Source organism: Protopterus annectens, chromosome 5.part0, assembly GCF_019279795.1.
Source record: "Protopterus annectens isolate FY-2018-M chromosome 5.part0, PAN1.0, whole genome shotgun sequence".
NCBI classification, from domain to species: domain Eukaryota; kingdom Metazoa; phylum Chordata; order Ceratodontiformes; family Protopteridae; genus Protopterus; species Protopterus annectens.
The window spans coordinates 1,847,858,421-1,847,878,244 of record NC_056735.1 but is presented as its reverse complement, the minus strand read 5'-3'; the positions used below and the strand labels follow the sequence as shown (position 1 = coordinate 1,847,878,244).

At 35.6% G+C, this 19,824-nt stretch overlaps 1 protein-coding gene across 1 annotated transcript in view; it reads right to left on the bottom strand.

Annotated features, from left to right (window-relative positions):
* Positions 1-19,824, bottom strand: part of ATP7B (ATPase copper transporting beta) — a 649,813-nt gene that overhangs the window by 423,691 nt on the left and 206,298 nt on the right. The window contains exons 5-7 of the mRNA XM_044071673.1: positions 7,834-7,995; positions 4,786-4,862; positions 4,510-4,684 (exon numbers count right to left, since the gene is read on the bottom strand). Of these exons, the coding sequence (XP_043927608.1) occupies positions 4,510-4,684; positions 4,786-4,862; positions 7,834-7,995 (414 nt within the window). The remainder of the gene's footprint in view (positions 1-4,509; positions 4,685-4,785; positions 4,863-7,833; positions 7,996-19,824) is intronic.

Here is a 19,824-nt window from a genome sequence, read left to right as displayed (position 1 = left end):
TCAGGGGCCTTGAAGGATACCACACCAGTCTTGAGTAGTGTGAAGTTTGCTTTAGAGAAGTTCTTCACTGTGGTCTTTTCTGTTTGGGGTGGGGGCGGGATGTGGATTTCCAGTGAGATTAGTTTATGATCAGATTTCACCAATGAGGGATATACTTCCGGTGTGGAGCATTTTGTCCCCATGTTTGTGATAATGAGATCTAGTATATTTTCTCCTCTCGTGGGAACAGTGACTAGCTGTTCCATGGCATTTGAATTTATGAACTCTAGGAACCATTGGGCTAGAAAGTTAGGGCTTGAGTAATGTTCCCAGTCTATATTCGGGTAGTTGAAGTCACCGAATATGATGGTGTTTGGAGATACATTTATACCCTCCAGTGTCTTCAGGAAGGCTGTGTGGGGTTCCTGAGTTTGAGAGGGTGGCCTGTAGCATGCTACAATTTGTAGAGCAGTTTTGCCTATGGTTAGTTGCACCTGGATGGTTTCCGAGCTTAGATGCGTTGCCACCAACCTGGAGGTGTGGGTATCCTTTATGAATATGGATACACCTCCTTTTGTGGTGTGGTCCGGGTTTTGGGGCCGAACGCATGATATGAGGTAAAACTTAATAGTGCCCGGGTGCTCTCAGGAGCCTTGAACCAGGTTTCAGTTACAGCACAGACATCGATGTTCTCCATACTGAGAAGGGCCTCGAGTGCGTGCATTTTGAGATTTAGACTTCTGGCATTGAGCAACATTACCCTCAGTTTTTTCCCATTTTTGTTTTCTAGGGTGGTAGGTTTAGAATTTGAGCCTTGCCTAAAAAAGGCACTATCGGGGTGGCAAGAGCCTTAGCCAATATCCGGAATCCCAGGGGTGACAGTTGCAAGCCGTCCCTTGCGAAGCAGCGTGGCTTGTAAAGCATGTCATCCCAGGCAGACAGACACTGGATCCCCTTTGAATGACACCAGACATTAAGCCAATTGTTAAAGCTGATCATCTTGTCTCTATATTGTGGCATCATTCTTGGTAAAGGAAGGATACTGCTCAGGGTCAGGGTCATACCTGCCTGGGCTACATAATCAGAGAGCTCCTCTATGTCTCTTTTCATGTAGTCCAGGGAGGTACGTCTCAGGTTGTTCACACCAGCATGGACAATGACTGTGTCATATTTGTACTTGCCGTGGAGTGACCTGAGTGCTTGTGTTATGTGGCGGATTCTAGCGCCCGATAGGCAGCTTACTGTGACTCTCTCCTTGTTCAGCCTGGTGAGTGGGACGTCAGTGTGTCTGACTATGGAGTCACCTATGACAAGTATGTTTGGTTTTGTATTTGGCCTTAAGGGCTGTGACTGCTTTGCACACTGATTTTGTGGTTTATGTGTTGCTTGTTGTCTTGAAAAATCTTTCAGTTATCACATATGCCTTTCTTAATAGCTGTTGAATCTAAATTACATGTTAATGTCATGATTATTGACCAATTCTGTGTCTTGTTACAAACGTCAGTTTCATCCAGTTCTGAAAACCTTTTATAGTACCTTCAGGATAACCCCTCACTCTTAGTCTTTTCTTATATCTGATGGACATCTTCAATTTCTCATTTTCAGCAGTTAAAGAATGTGTTCTAAGAAACATATTTTTTAATATGTAGAAGTATGGATCTAGGACTGTCCATCGGACACACTCCATGTGGGGGGATGTGCCCCCCACACCCCCTACTTTAATATTCTCACTCCAAGATCGCAGTACAGTGGGGAAAAGGGAATATTCCCTTATCCCCACTGTACCACGATCTAAGCAACAGTTTGTTTAGTTGTACGATCTACACCACGTGTTGATGTACAACTAAACTCACATGCAAACAATTATTTGCTTACTTACCTTCTGGTGAAAGTGCATTTTCCATAAATACACTTTCGTGAAAGTGTGTTCGGTAGTTTACGTTTCGGTGAAACGTGTGTTCGATGGACAGTCCTAGATCCAGAGGTACATACTTCCACAAAATAACAACACATAACTGGTTTAATTTTGTGATGCACACAAGAATTCAGTTTACCTTTATCTAGACCTTGTATATCATAACATCCAAAAAATAATGTTTTCCAGTTTCTACCTGATGTGCAAGTTCTAAGACTTCAGTAATGGAGTTTAAATATCTGATCAAATTACCAATTTCTTCTTTTGTACCTTTCCGAATAAGAAAACTGTTGTCAATAAAACAGCAATAATACCTTATATTTTAGAACTGTTTTACATCATATAACTAAGTCTTCCTCATATGCCATAACTAAACTGATAAAAATGGGGGCCACAATGGCTCCCATGGTCAATCCCACTTTTTGTATATAATAATGACTTTCGAACATAAAAAATATCCAATACCTGCTTCAGACATTCACCCAGAAATCTAATTCCATTGGCACAATAATCATTGGAAGTCAACAGCTTGTTGCCTACCTGTTCAACTTCCAGTTCCTGCGAATAATGGTAAACCAAGACTTATCATCTATGGTTAACCAACAAATCTTTTTCATCAACAGGTACTTCCAAAATTTTGTTCTTAAAATGAAAAGAATCCCTTACAATTGACTTTCATTTTTCTACTGCCTCTTAAACATCTATAAAGATGGATACGGGTTTTAACTTGGAACTATTGGTAAAAATTATTAGTCTCAAGGGAGGCCATGTTTAGTTCTTGTGTGCTTTCAAAATCCTGAAAATTACACTAATGATGCAATTATCTACCTGAAAAAAAAACATACATGTCTTTCTTGACCAAACCTTGAACAGAACTATCATGTATCTAATTCTCTATATTTCTCTGACTTCTAAATACCTAGATTTTGGTCACAGTGTAAAAATTTATATTTAGCATCTCATAAATCTTGTAGGAATAATCTGTAGAATCTGTTAAAACAGTATCACCTTCCTTGTCACTTTTAATTATCCTTATAGACTTATCTTTAGATGGAGAAAACAATGTATTCCTTTCTTTAATTGAGAAATTGTATATCTTTGTAAAGGGTTTATTAGACAATTTTAATTTGTAGATCATATTTATTTTCAAAAGCTAAAATAACCTGATGAAGAGGCAGACTGAAAATGTTCATTTTCAACAAACTGGTTGCATCTCATTTTATGTTTTCATTTTGAAACAACATTTTCAAATTCAGTTTATGAGTGAAATTTTTAAGGCTATTAATAGCATATAATAACACTACCCTTCTGGTCAGTACAAAAGAAAAGTCATTTTGCAGCACTAATAGTTTTACACCATTTAATATCCCATACGACCAACATTTTTTTGAATAGAAAATACATATAAGAAACATTATTTACCGCTGTCTTGTTTCTTAGGTGGGAGTCTCTGCCATCCTTTCTTTTTCTGTGATGCTTGAGCTGCCTAGGTCCATGGTATAGGACCTACAGAGTTGTTTTACTTTTGATATAACTCTACCATCTGCCCCTTGTGATCCTGATTACTCTCTTGTTTTTTCTGACCTTTTTCCTCTCTTTTCATCTTTATGTGGCTGCCATATCCCATACTGTTTACTTGATGTTCTTGTGCTACAAGCCTCTGGAAATACCAAGATAAAGTCATGATAACTTGGGTTTAATGCCCTGTTGTCTTCTGGGAAATAAAATATTCTCTTCTTCAGATGATTCTAAATGTTTACCTACAACCTGTCATATTTCCAGTTTTATGAACAGAAATCTTATCTGCCCTGTTCCAGTCTTCAAGAACTTTCTCCTTCTCCCATAATTTGTTGAAAAGGTCACTCAAAGATAATAACAGTGATTCCCCTCAATTTTCTAAAATTTACATGGTGAATCCCATTTATTTTGTAAAACTTCTGGGATGAACTCACTTTTCCTGACAACTTCTACTGAAAAGGTATGATAAATCTCTAGTCTCATTCTCTGCAAACACTGAGACATATTTATTTAGTATCCCAATCCTTTAGCATTCATCTTTACCTCTGTAACATAAATTTTCTGAAAGTGTTGTCTTTCATTTTGTCCTTTTTGGTCTCTAATGTATCTATAAAATGAGTATAATAGTTTCCCTACAAGTAATGTATAGATGTATACACACATGCACATGCACACACACACACACACACACACACACACACACACACACACACACACACACACACACACACACACACACACACACACACACATATAATATTAGTTTAGTAGTATTTTATTTCTTAAGGCATGTGAACTGCTATCCAGTCAGATATGAGCTGCCATTTGCAAGTAGATTTAGACCCTTTGTACACTGTGGCAAGGTCATAACAGTGAAACTGGTATGGTTCTATACAATGAATGTGCAAGTATTTCTTGCAAGTTTCCTGGTATTGCACACAATGATGGAGAGTCACACAAGGCAATTAAAGCTACAAAAATGTCCAAGGAGGCCAAGGTTTACAAATGCTTGTAGCATTCAGGGTTTTGAGAGGAAGCAGAAATTGTTAAGTAAGCAAAGTGAAGAACAAAGACAATTAATAATAAAACTGGCATACCTGAACTGGTGTACATAATACAAAGAAAGCAAGATTCACAATAGATAGCCCTGGAATAATGTTTTGCTCAGGTGGCATGGATCCGTGGTGCTGAGACTCCATTACTATCATATATATCATTAAACCCATGACAGGGATTCCGAACACTAGGCTGAACAAGAAGGAGTTTCTCCACCTAGGAAAGTCAAATAGTCATAAGACAGAGATACACACAATCATTAATATATACTTTTTGACTTACAGACTGAATGCACTTCAAGTTTTTAAAATACTTACTGCCTTATTTCCTCTTTATGGTCTAAATTATTCACCACTGCATCTCTCTCAACTAGAGAAGCTTGGAAGCCAAGTTCCTTAAAAAATAATTGCAGTAGTTATTAGACTGTGAAGTATATATACATTTAATCATCATCATCTGAAAGCAAAATAATAAAGCATTAACAAAAACAAAGCCATGTTAGATAAAATTAAGGAAAAGTCATTTCCCTTCTCTAGCTTCTCTGATGCAGAACAAGCATTCTAATTTGTAAAGCAGCCACTGAAATAAGAAATTTGTTTATTTTTAACTTAAGTTCTTTAACTTTTAAAGTGCTTACATGAATAAAAATATATGGATCGTCCTTCAAAACACATAATATGTAATAAACAGAAAATAATGAAAAAGCCAAAACAGTCCAGCCAAGTAGCTAATATTTGGCAAATCCAGGCAAAGTTACAGAAAATGTATTTGCTATCTTAGTGTCAAGTTGGCATTCAGAGTCCTAATCCATATGCGTGGAGGATAAGTCCTAGTGATCAGGATTACCCACATAAACCATAGGTCACTGCAAGGAATTGCAAATGGTGTTGGATATCTGGAAATCATATGTCTCACAGCAGTGCTATATCTTCTTTAGAAACTTGCTGCCTGTATCTGTTTCTGTGCAGATAGATTTTTCCTGGTGTCAGCAAAGAAGTAGTCAAAGTCAGGGAAAGTGACACTGACACACTTAATAGAGCTACTGACTTATTACAGCTACACAAAGCCTGTCCACATTGATTTATTTATTTTCTGTGTAGGTGAACTGGACCACTGGGACACATTTGCAGAGAAAAGTAATAATAAAAATGATACAGTAACAACCAAGCTGTACCCATCAGATTTCTGTGTTCTCTAGGCATTCATAAAAATGCAAATGCCTCAGGGCATAATCATTAACCAGAATGATATCCCAAAAGGTATGTTAAATTCCCAGGTAAAATATTAACTCTGTCTCATGTTTGCATGCATTTTTTCAATATGTGTCACATTCCCGTATGACTACAAAATATCTGGAAAAGTTTTATAGCTATGCCACACAGTGTTGTATGTGTGCGCGCACACGCGTGTGTTTGTGTGTGCGCGCGGGCATGCATGTGTGTGCATATGTCTTTGAGTGTGTTTTTTTTTTGATGATTCTTAATTTAAAATTCAATACATCATTTAATATTAGACTATTAGGATATGCAGCTCTCTGAGGATAGTCATAGTTATTTAAGGTATTAACTCAGATGACTTGAAATCAATAAGTTGAGACTGGAGAAGTACTGCGGAAATAAATTCTACTTTTCCTGTTCTTAAAATGCCATACATTATGCTTGTGGAGTTGCTGGTGATATTGTTGTTACTGCACAAGGGTTAAGAAGTGTTTGTCCAGATGAAAAACAAAAGGATGGCCACAGAAAATGAATACCGCCTGACATGGTGCTTTAAAAGCCAATTGATCTGCAGAGATACATATACTTCAAGGGATGATTTCTTCTTTAACATTAGGCAAAAGGAAATAAATTTTTACATTAAATAATATAAATATAGGTGTTTTTGGATATTTTATTTGACTATTGATTCTAATATGCAACCAGACAGCTGTAATTACCCAAGCGTTGTACACATCCTACAGTACTGATTATTCACTGATACATAATCTAATTAGCTGAGTGATGGTATTATGCCAACTTTGTAAATGCTATCTGTCCATAGTCCTTGTGCCAAGATTAGAAGCTTTTTATATGCCACAAATTTGAGGTAAAAACCATCTTATTTAAACAAAGACAGATGAAATGTATCATAGAATACAAACTTTGCAAGTGCTATAAAACAATAGCCCAGACACAAAATTAAAAACAAAGTACTCATCAGCCATAATATGGAAGAAAGCAATTTATGCTGCCCCCATATGAACCACCAAAACAAAAAACTCAAGAACCTCACCCCACAAGAACAAAGACACTCCTCATATATGAGTAACATTACAAAATAATGCAGGCCTTGAGCTCAAACTACAGATCATGGCTGTGCATATCCCATGAGACAATAAGTCAAAACTGAACTTATTTGGTAGTCCTAAACATTTCAGTTGGTTGACGTGTCCCATCAGCATACTCGTATTTGTAAGATCAAAATGCAGTGACCATACAATTTCCTGTCTCTAAAAACTTCCACAGAGCTGGGTATTATAAAACTGCATAGCTGCACATCTGGGTATTATAAAACTGCATAGCTGCACATCTGGGTATTATAAAACTGCATAGCTGACACTTTGACTCGTGCCTCATTATCCCTTTCCTGATCTGATTCCTCTCAGATGGAGGAGGACTCCACAGGATCCATTTGAGATCTGACTGGACATTCTTCCCCAGAAACTTGTTCACCAAAACATTAAAAGACCCCACAAATCTACAGCAGGATGGCAAGGCCAAAGATTCCTATTCCCAAGTGAAATCTCCAATAGTCTGTCTAGGTTGCTATCTTCTTTTAGTGCCAGTGTTCAATTGTCCATTGCCACTTAATATAAGCTGTCCCACAGGATAAGGTACCTCACATCCATTACTTTAAAAGTCCCTTTATACTACTCAGTTACTTATAAAAATATCCTTTGTACTTGCTGATGAGAGCAGCTTTATACATGCCTTGTGCAATTCTAAAGCATGACTTCATAATTATTAGTGATAATCTATTGTTCAGCAAACATGCAGACATTGTAGGAATTTATTTTGCTGTGTTTTGTACTTCCAGTTTCAAAATAGATCACTTATTACACATTTGCCCATTTATACATTGTGTTATATATTTTACTGAAGAAACCTTGAGAAGTGTTCTCTTAACTATTGATCTGAAATGAGTAAAACAACCCAGCTGCATTAGATTACCTAGAAATCCAGCAAAAACAAGTATGACTCTTAGACTTTTTTTTCTCTTTTTGATAAACTCTCAATTAATTATTGCAGAGTGCTACACAAATCTTGTCCAGACACTCTTTGCGTATAATACTGATGAGATGATTCTATGTCTAACATATATAGTACCTCTATAATACTGATGATATTCCTTGGCCCGATAACTTCTGGATCGAACTTAATGTCAGCTTTGCTTGTTGCAAGTGCCACTGATGCATACAGAATGCCGTTTGTTCTTGTCAGTTTGGATTCAATGTTGTGAACACATGATGCACACGTCATTCCTGTAATCTAAAAGCACAGAAAAAAATGACACATTATTGATAGAATTTTATAAGAATCAGAGTATATTATTTGTTACCCTATCTACTTATAAAAACAACTAATTTAAACGACAAAAGCTAGATACAATTAAGACAAAAATTCTGTCAAAGAAACAGAAACGTTTTGTAGGAAAATAATTGTATTCCTCTCACAGTTACTTCAGAATGAAAACAATCTCAAGTCATTGTTGCCACTTTAGTCAGTTTCACTTAACTTATTTATAGACTAATGGTGTTTGCTTTTGTTTGTAGGTGTGTGTGTGTGTGTGTGTGTGTGTGTGTGTGTGTGTGTGTGTGTGTGTGTGTGTGTGTGTGTGTGTGTGTGTGTGTGTGTGTGTGTGTGTGAGTGTGCACTTATGCAATTCAGTGTACATGTGTGTAGGTATGTTCAACTAAATATCACACACACACACACACACACACACACACACACATACACACACAGCTGGTACTATTGTTTCTCACAGCAATGCATTTATTTGTTAAAACTCTGAACCAGAGTAATGCAGTTGTCCAGAAAATCAGTTTCAGTCATTACCCAAGTGCCAAGCACAGGTCTACAATGCTGACATAAACAAAACAGTGAACCTACACATTGAAAGTATAAAGTTTAATTCCAAGAAATATTTGAAAAAAGAAAACATGGTTACATGTTTCAGAAATTGATGCTGATTACTGTGTACAAGACAGAGTGTTTATGCTGGAAGTTTGACTGTCTTCAAGTGTTCAAATCGTGATTAAGCGTATATAATGCAGACTGATTGCGTTTATGAGAGACAAATGTTAGGACAGATGTAGGAGCTTGGTAATAACCCCAAAGAGCCTGAATATTATATTGCTTTAGCAATGTAAAGCAGTTAAATGTTTAAGATAATGGTTTGATTCTTTGCCCCCCACCCCCAGTGATGCAGAGGATTAATATTCTGAGCTGTTAATTAGCTGTATGCTGTTGCCCAGCATACAGGGCTTGATTTTTTTTCTCCTTCCTTTTGCCTACTGCATGATTCTGAACAAGTTACTTCACCAGATAATGATCCTTGAAAAGGGATACTTGGATTAAAATAAAATAATAATAACCAGTAGAAGTTGTCACAAAAGGCCTACAAGAGATACATTCTTTTTTAGCATAAGGATGGAAATTTATGGTATGCTGGCAGAGCAAATGCACTGACATTGTCCTTTATTCAGGAGGCAGAGTTGTAGTTCTTGGTAGAATTAATTCCATTTATAAACGGTGTTAAGGTTGCTGAGGAAGGACAGGTTTCACCTCTGAGTACAAAGAAAATGCAGTTTGTGCAAGTGAATTGATTTTGGGGGGGTCACATAAGGGTAGTCATTTTACTGTTATGAGACATGACGCTGTAAGAGTAAATGACTGATAGATGCCTATCAGTAGGAAAAGGAAAGGATTTATGCGTGAAGTTTTTTTTAAAGGAAATAAGTTGGAAGTAGGTCTGCTGTCTCTTGAACTGAGAGACAATTAGCTTTTTAAGTATTGAGCAGTGATGTACCAGTTTAGACACAAAGGCATATGAAGTAATACACACAAGTAGACATTGTAAGGAAAGCAGTTTTTTGCAGGATGCCAATATAAGGTAAAGTAAATATTCCAAATGAGCTTATTGAATTCCTTTCAATGTTGCAATCCTCCCTCTTATGCTAAGGAAATGGGACATTTTCAATCCCCGAAGAGCAGAGTTAATTTTTGATTTTGCCTATTCAGTATGGTATTGGAAGGTATGTATCACTTTCCTTCCAGAAATGGCACAGTTCGGGTATTCAGAGGAAGGTTGCATATGTAATTAGGCATGAGGGAATGTACATGGTACCAATATCCACTGGGGTTGAATAAATATAGATCTTTCAAACTATAGGACAATTTTCATTTTATCTCCCCTATTAAAAATATAAGAAAAATGTATTCCTAAGAAAACTATCCACTATCTAATATTGATCCAGCTCTTATTTTCAACTCAGCACGGCTTCCATCCTCATCACAGCACTACTGCTTTGCTGAAATTTGTTAATACTGTTAAAATCCACAGAAAAGCTGAAGCCTAGTCTTCACGATCTTTCTAGACTTATCAAAAGCTTTTGATACTGTCTACAACCAGTAACTCTTACATAAACTCTCATCCTTAGGCTTCACCAGCTCTTCACTACAATGGTTCCACAGCTACCTTTCAAATGGAGTACAAGCCGTGAAATGGAAAATTATTTCTCTACCTTCTTGCCAGTAAGTATTGGTGATCCACAAGGATCTGTACTAAGCCCCATACTTTGCCACATATTCACTAATGATCTCTACATTGCTACAAAATATGCAAACCTAGTTCAACACACTGATGACTTGACCCTAATCTGCTCTAACAAATTTCTCTCTCTCTAAACTCCACAAACTTACACAACAATCCTTCTTATCAACTGAAACATGGCCAAATAATTCACAACTACTCTAAACCCTAAAAAATAATTTACTGCTTTTCACCCCAAAACACATCTCTACCAAGAAAAAAAAAACAGTACTTACCATTGCCTCTGCCAACAATACTGTGACAGAACAAATAAGCCACACAAAATTACTGGATGTCATCATAGATGACCAGTTGAATTTTGGCTACCATGTATCAAACATGGTTACAAAATTCATCAAAAACTAGATACATTATACAGTACAGAGTAAAAACCTACCTCACTCACATAGCTAGAAGACATATAACCTCTACTTTCTTACTACCATCTCTCCTCTGTGCTGCCCCAATCTTTAATAACCTTTAAGTCACACAACTGTCCCTATATGAGCAATGTTGTAATAAAATAGCCACATCTGCAGTAAACTATAAAAATACAACACACCACTGCCTAGTGCTCAGAGAATTAAAATGGTTAGAACTACCAAATTACCTAGCACTTACTCAGCTAAGTATAATACACAGACTTCTGTATATGCCAGAAAATTGTCAAGCACTTAACAACTTAATACATTACTCCCCCAATAGAATTTTACATGCTGGAGAAAAATCACTGATCACTATAACTCTATATTCAAATAGTGTAGCTAAACGGTGGAACCACATCCCACTACTACTGAAATCAATTCATAAACCTCATTTAAAACACAACTAAACATCACTTTTAAAATCAATAGATCAGTCCTTGTACATCTCCAGGATAAATGCCACTGTTATCATCCTTTTCATCAAACAATTTCTCTTCTTTCAGAATTCTGTAGCACACAACCAGTTTTCACCTATGCCTGGATAGTTTTAGTAGCTCGCCCAGCTATATTCATTATTTTGTGACACTGCTCATTCCCTCATTTATAATTCTAATATAAACCTTATTGTAGCTCTCTCTCTCTCTCTCTCTCTCTCTATATATATATATATATATATATATAAACTGTCTTTAAAATGTTTTACACCCACTTCTTAACAAGAATATCAACATTTTTGATTCAGCTTAGTTCCTTTCCTTACCTCAATTTCTTTAGATTTCTAAGCACTAATTGCATTATTTCTTATCTGCCTGACAAGCCCACTAATACACTTCTTCAAATGCTCGACGTACATCTATATTGAAATTGGCTGCCTGGTTCTCATGTCTCCATGGAGACAATCTGATAAAGAGAACTGGCTACAGTCTAGTGGTGAGTGATTGGCTGAGGGGAAAAAAAAGAAAACAGAAATTGGCTAGGAGATAATGTTCTCTGAAAATAATCATGAGTTTTCCCAAGGTAGATGATGTTCATTGAAAGCATTCAAGGGCTTTCTCAAGGCAGTTAATATTCTCTGAAAACATTTAGGGGTTTTCCCAGCTGGGAGATCTATAAAGATAAGACAAAACCAATCAGCACTTAGTCGAAGCATAGGCTGCACCATGTGCCTTATCATGGATAATCTTTCTTTTAGGTTAACTCAAGTCTGTGAGTGTGGCTGTCAGTTTGGGACTTTTGTTCCTATTAGGAGGGTAAAACTTCAATATTTAAAGGTGTGCATAGTTTTGTGTGTTAGTATTAAGTTAATATGTTTTAAGGGGTATTGGGGTGTGTTTTTTGAGGGCTTTCAATAAAACAAAAAGTTTTACAAGATGTGACATAAGCTCAAATGGATATGATGAAAACTATATAAAAGTTCAACCTGCCAAACAGTGTATGCATGTAATACAAAAGCTGGAACTAGACATTTAACAAAAAAGGTGTTATACATAAAAGGTGGGAATAATAACTTTTTAATACAATGATGCTCTCTGTAATGTATTTAAATGTAAATGGCCTCACAGATGAATCCAAAAACATAAGGTAGTAAACTATATTTAAAAAATGTAGAGTACAAATAGCTATTTTACAGAAGACACACTTAGAAAGAGCTGAACATATGAATTGATAAAGAAAGGTTTTCAGGATGGCTATTCAGCGGAATACCTGTGACAAAGAAAGAGAGGAGTACTTATATTAATTGCAAGAGGAGCTCCAATAAGATTGAAGTAGATAAAAATAAAGATAATAATGGCAGATTTGTACTGCTAAGGGGAGATTGGCAAGGGAGGAGGATTACACTGGCATGTATTTATAGTCCACCTAAAACTGCTATAATGGAGATTTAGAAAATTCTGGGAGAAATAACCTGGTTTCAGCAAGGAATATTAATTATAGGTGGTGACTGGAATTTGATTTGCAGCAGTGAAGATGTGTCTGGGGGGCCCAGAAGGGAGAATATAACAAAGGAGGGTAGATGTTTGAAGAAATTTATGAAAATATTTGGCATGGGAGATGTGAATTCAGTAATAGGAGTTTGGAGTGAATTTACATATTATTCCCCAAGATATAAAAACTGGGCTCAGCTAGACAGAATTTACATTTCATAGGAACATGTGCATTTAATTGAAGGTCTTGATACTCACCCAATAACTATTTCAGATAATGCATCAATAATAATAACTAAAATAAAAGCACAGGGTAATGAAATAAAAATAAGACAATGGCGCTTTCCCACCTATCTGTTGAAAAGAGGGGAATTTACGGAATGGGTAGTGGAGAATGAAGTGAATGAACACCAGAATGAAATTGTTAATGATTTATTGTTTGAAGACTATGAAAATTTATATACCAAAATTTTAAAAAGAGTCGAAGCTAAGATAGAGAAAGTTTATTTAAGGAAGCAAGGTAAATTATCCAGAGACAGGGAACAGTACAAGAAGGGTAATAGTTACCCTCCCCCATTCCAGAAGACCAGGAAAAATCAGGGTAATTACGCTTCCAAGTTTAAAAGTGGGTTTAACAAAGACATAGGAAGAAATAAGAGGGTTGAATTTCAGGAAAGGTTTGAACCAAGAAATGGTCATTTGGATGAGTTGGACTCATTTCATGAAGAAACTGAAACTTTTTTAGGGCCCCGCAGATCAGAAAGATTAGCAAACAAACAACGAAATCCCTCGGACCCAGGACCACAGGAACATTTAGGTGGGACAGATTTTGTATGGAGAACCAGAGGGAGGAGAGGGAGATAGATGACATCTATATAGAGGAAAATGGCATTACACATTTATATAAAGGCTTCAAAATACACAATTATACCAATTTAAAAGTGGAAAAACAACACTTTGAATTATTTTCAAAGGGTTTTAAGTTTGTTAAGACAACACATGGTGATTTGGCAAATATATTATTAGAATTAAAAATATTTCTTCGAAAATTAAATTTGAAAATTACTTGCAAACACAAGAAACTTGTGAATGTTTCCGCAACAGATTCATCTGATAATTTTGAAGTCCTCAGTAGAAGCAGTATTTATAACCCTCCACTACATCCTGTCATTGGGACTTTTGAGGCAATAGTTACCAGCGACATTTATGACACCTTCGAAATGTCAAAAAGGTTGAACAAAACCAAAAACTTAAATGAAAAGGAATTAACACTATTGGAAAATTTAAGAAAAGAGACAAATTTTAGGTTCATGCAACCGGACAAAGGTGGTGGAATGGTGATTTATCACCAGGAAGCTTACACCAATGCTTTAACTGACTTACTGATGGATGAGAAAACTTATACCATTGTGTCTTACAATGAAATTCAAATAGCTTATAGAAGAATAGACAGTTGGTTGGAAGAATATTTTATTGAAAGTAGAATTGGGAAAGAAACATACAACTTTTTGAAACAACACACATCCTTATATACCTCAAATTTTTGCAATACCAAAGATACATAAAAATATTTTTAAACCTCCCTTCCGCCCCATAGTTTCAGCAAAAAAGTCCAAAACCCACCCCCTGGCAGTTTTTATTGACCATCAATTGAAAGAAATTGTCAAGACCCAAACACATTTGGTGCAAGATTCTTGGGACTTTTTGGGTAAAATCACAGATAATTTATGGTCTGAGGCAGTCAAATTTGTGACCATAGATGTTAAAGATTTGTTTACCTGCATACCCAGAATCATGGGTTTTGAATATTTTGAGAATTGTGTACATAAATATTTCAAGTCAACTTTGGATAATAAGAAATTGGTATTAGAATTGACTGAAATAGTCCTTGACAACAATTTTATTACATTTCAAGGGGAATATTATAAACAGATTACAGGGGTGGCTATGGGGGCAGCATGTGCCCCCATATATGCCAATTTGGTTCTTCTTGGGTGGGAGGAGGAACACATTTTCACTAGCCCTTACATGAAAAATATAAAAATATATCTTAGATTCTTGGACGATATTTTTCTACTATGGGAGGAGGACACCCCAGATGATTTAAATGAATTTATATCCTATATAAACCAAACCACCACCTTCTTGTCTTTTACCCATGAAATTGAACATAAAAGTATAAATTATCTTGATATTACCCTGAGTAAAACAGCTATTGGTTTCAATTCTAATATTTTTCGTAAAAGAACATGGTGTAATAGCTATCTACATTTCAACAGCCAACATCCCTTACACCAAAAGAAAAGTATTATTAAGGGTCAGGCTGTTAGAATAGCAAGGATGACCTCACAACACCAAGATTTACAGAATGAATTTTCATTTTTAATGAAAAAATTCTTGGAAAGGGGCTATCCTATACAATTTGTTGGTGACATCTTGGGAGAAGTATATCATGGATGGGGTAGTAAATATACACCATTACTAGGTGAGAAGTTCATTCCCAAAGAGAAAAAGTTAGACAATTCTACGGATTATATGGGTGCTTGTATGGTAGAATATAATGGCTTTTCAGACTGTTTCACCAATATTATTAAAAACAACTGGTCTATTTTTAAGACCAACAAAGAGATTTATGAGACAGTTGGAAAAAAACCAACATTCATATACAAGACTGCAACAAATTTTAAAAGATTTTTTGAAACAGGAAATACAAAATTTGATACAAAGGAAGGCACCACAAAGTGTGGCAGGTGCAGACAATGCACATATATTAATCAAGCTGTGGAAACAATATTGGAAAATGGCTTAAAAAGCAAAATAGCCTTTTGCAAAGGTAATTGTCGAAGTAGGATGTTAGTGTACTTGGCTATTTGTTCCAAATGTCCCTCCTTCTATGTGGGTAAGACTGAGAGGACCCTCAGAGAAAGAATCTATGAGCACACCCACGACATTAAAAAGAGAAAGGAGACGAGTGCATTGTTTAAACATTCTGTTGAATGTGTAGGTTTTATAGATTTCAAGTTTGGAATTTTGGAACTTATTAAAATAGACCCAAGGGGAGGTGATGTTAAGAATATCTTACTTCAGAAGGAAATTAAATGGCAACTGAGGTTAAAATCAAACATCCCTCCTGGGCTTAACGAGTACACCAACATAAAAGCCATTTTAATAGACAAAGCTTCGAGGGTTTAAATATTTGTCATTACTGTTAGATACACACAGCTTGATGTAATTGATGGTCTTATAAATAGCATTTTCACATACACCTATGGAAACATCACATATAGCATAGGTAGAATTAAATTCCTAGGGGCAGATTTAGTTTCGTTACTACTGAAAACTTAATATTGATTTTTTATAAAGAAAATTTTTACATGGTCTATGTATTTTATATAAAAGTATATTTAATATTTAAAAGTTTGTATATATATATATTTTTTTATATAAATATATATTTTTTACTTTTGTAATATTTATATATGGAAAAATGTATATTTATTCTTATAAATCAATTCAATGTATTTAATGGTAAACAAGATTTATTAATACATACAACACATACTGAACTTGTATAAAAACATTTGTAAATATGATTTAACAAAAAAGGTTTTTATATATACAGAAAACCTTTTCATAATATACAAGGTTTTTATTGAACTATGTATGTATTTTTAATATGCTTAATTCAACACTGTTTTAAAAGTTTTATTTTATTACATGTATAATTCACAAGTCTTCACAGTTCACATTTACCTCAGGTGTTTATATAACACATATAACCAAAGGCATTGTACAAAATATTCATTTTATTTTATCAAATTAACATTAAAATTAGAACATCATTAAAAGAATAGGCATACAGCACTTTACAAGTTAAATTCATTGGTCACTTCCTGTGAACCTTAATTATTATTATTAATATTTAAATTATTTTTAGAAAATGAATTATTTTTAATGATAATAAGAATGTATTTTAGAATTTCCTTATATGGTGATTTTCCTGTTGGAAAAGGTTCACAGGAAGTCATGTGATGATTCTGGAAGTATTTAATGTGAATGAACTTCCAGCAATGTTGTTTGCCTTGAGAAAGCTCGCATGTGGTCGAGTGAAAGCGCTTGGTTGATATTGTGGATTTTTACTTTGCCTGGTTACATTAAAGGATCTTGTTGGAGACCTAGTAGCAGTTTGATTTCTTCATCTGCTTATTTTGAAAGCCTTTGTTTACGTGCGTCTGGGTCCTGTGGTGCCAAGTGATTTTCATTCTTGGTTTGATTTTGCTTTTAGTTTTGGTGTTTTTTGTCGACTTTTACACATGGCAGAAGGAATGGAAGCCAGCGGCTTCACCCACACTCCGGCAGTACTGAGAGCCGATTGTGAAGATGCTGAAACAGCCCCAGTTTCTAGGGCTGAGTTTAAACAGGTTTTAACATTATTGACACAATTGACTTCTATGGCTCAACAGCAGACACAACCAACAGTTTCCCAGATACCTGGGAACCAACAACAATTCAACAATCCCCCCAGAACACTTGCTGAAGTGGTTGGGTCTGGAAATGCTACAAGGAACGTTGAGAGAGGGGGCAATCACAGTAATTCGAATTCGAATTGTTTTGACTATGTTAAATCAAACAACCAGACTGCTCCTGTATCAAATGAGCAGAGGAAGTCCTTTGACTTCAAATCTTGGACAAAACAACAGTTTAATTTCATAAAAGGTACTGTGCTTCATGATAATTATAAAAATCTTGATAATGTCTTTTTTGATTTTAAAGATAAACTGTATTCTTATAAGAACAAACAGATGGAAGTTGATTATTTAAATGAGTGTATTAATGTACAGAGAATTCCTAAGGGCTTGAGGTTTTTTAAGTTCCCTAACAATGTACAATATGGTTCTGATTTATATGACCAACTTTGTGAAATTTTCAACAAAGCAGGTTTAGACATGTTAAAATGCATGGTGATGGACTATGAGAAAAAAATGACTGTTCTGTTAAAAGATTTAGATGAGCTCAACGCAAATATGTTAAAAGATGTAACTTTTAGCTCAGTTAAGAGGGACTATGACAAATTGTTTAGTGATGTAGACCAGCATTGTTTTAGGGTACTTAATCGAAAAATTAGGAAATTAGAGAGGGACCTTATTGAATATAATGAAGGTAGAGCCTACCCCCTCCCAATTATAAAAGGAAGAAGCAACAACAACACTACTGAAAATGTCTTTTATGAAAGGGGAGAAAGTAATAGGCAAGGGGAACCTACAAGTGAAGGAAATGATAATCTCAGAAGAAGTGAGAGAATAGCACAGAAGAATAGGAATGTAACTACCCAGGATTTTCATTACCCCCAGAAGAGAGGGAGGGGCAAAGGAACAATACAACAGTTGGAATCACCCGACTAACTAATTTCAAGAACTACAGTGAATGAGGACAATAGCACAACATTATTTCAAGGGAAACAAATTAAACATAGGAAAGACAATTTTACTATTTTTAATTACACCGATCGATCAATAACAGACAATTTTTTTAGTTTACTTTCCAAGGGTTTTCATTATGTTCCCCTTAGGCCTTCCCCCATGGTTACAACCTTGATTGATTTAAAGCTTTTTATGAGGCAGCTCAATTTTAACTTATTGTTTAAAGATGAACGAAACTTTGAAAAGACTCTTACAAGAAAAAGTACCTTCAACCCGCCTGTCCACCCCACCATTAAAATTTTTGAGGAGTTGGTTGAGACTGACATAAGGAAACTTAAGGAGAAAGATTATTTTAAAACAACTGACAATATTACTGAGGATGAGTTGACTTTAATTAAAAAGCTCAAAATGGAGGGGTGTAGGGTTATGAAACCGGACAAGGGGGGAGGTGCTGTCTTGATGTACACCTGGGACTATGAGGCTGCCTTGCACACTGTGTTATAGGATACTGAACAATATGAACTTGTCTCAAGAAATGAGATCAATATAGCTCAAGCTAAAATAAATTATTCACTATATGACCATTTAATGCAAAATGCCATTAATGAAAAGTTATATAACTATTTATCAGTTAAAAAACCCAAGGTTACCCAGATTTTTGGGATTCCAAAGACACATAAGAATTTGAACCCCCTGAAATTTAGACCTATAGTTTCAGGGGGTGGAAGTGTCACAGAACCCTTAGCCAAATTTATCGGCTTCTCCTTAAAACAACATGTAGAGAAAATTAAACACATATGTAAGGATTCATGGGACTACCTTAAAGGAGTGGATCAGAGTTTATTTTTACCTGAAATGTTTATGGTCACTGTGGATGTGGTCGACTTATTTCCTAGTATTCCACACAACACAGGCCTGGAGTGGTTAGGGACTTACTTATCTAATGAAGTCCAACTGGGGGCCAAGTTTACTAATTTAATTCTGGAATTGATGGAATTAGTTCTAGAAAATAACTTCATTCACTTTAAGGGGGAATTTTATCGTCAGAAAAAAGGTGTGGCAATGGGTGCCTCTTGTGCCTTCATGTACGCAAATTTGGTATTATACCAATGGGAAAAGAAATATATTTTTACCAGCACATGGTATCAGGACATCTTATACTATAGAAGATTTCTGGATGATATCTCCTTTATGTGGATGGGAAATGAACGAAGTTTAATGGAATTCATAGATTACATCAACAGGACGACCACATTTTTTAGTTTTACTTATAACATCAGTAAACACCAACTCGATTATTTAGACATTTCACTAGTGAAGGATTATGTAAATAGTTGTTTTCAGTTTAAGATTTACAGGAAAAGCACTTTTTCAAATGCATTCCTGAATTACCACAGTGGACATCCCTTCTATCAAAAGAAGGCGATAGTGAAGGGTCAACTAATTAGGGCTTCATTTAATGTCCAGCACGGACGAACTTTTCAATGAGGAAGTTTCCATTTTAAAGGGATTCTTTATGGACAAACAATATCCGGAAGCCCTGGTAGAAGCACTAGTTTTAGAAATTTCTGAGAAGAGGGCAAACAAATATCCTCCTTTATTGGGGGTGGGGGTCAATGAGATGTCCCCAAACCCTTCAAAACACATTTTACAAGGAAAAAATAGTTTTATACACACTTTCTCCAACAACTCAGATCAAATCGAGAAGATTATCAAGAAATATTGGCCCATTC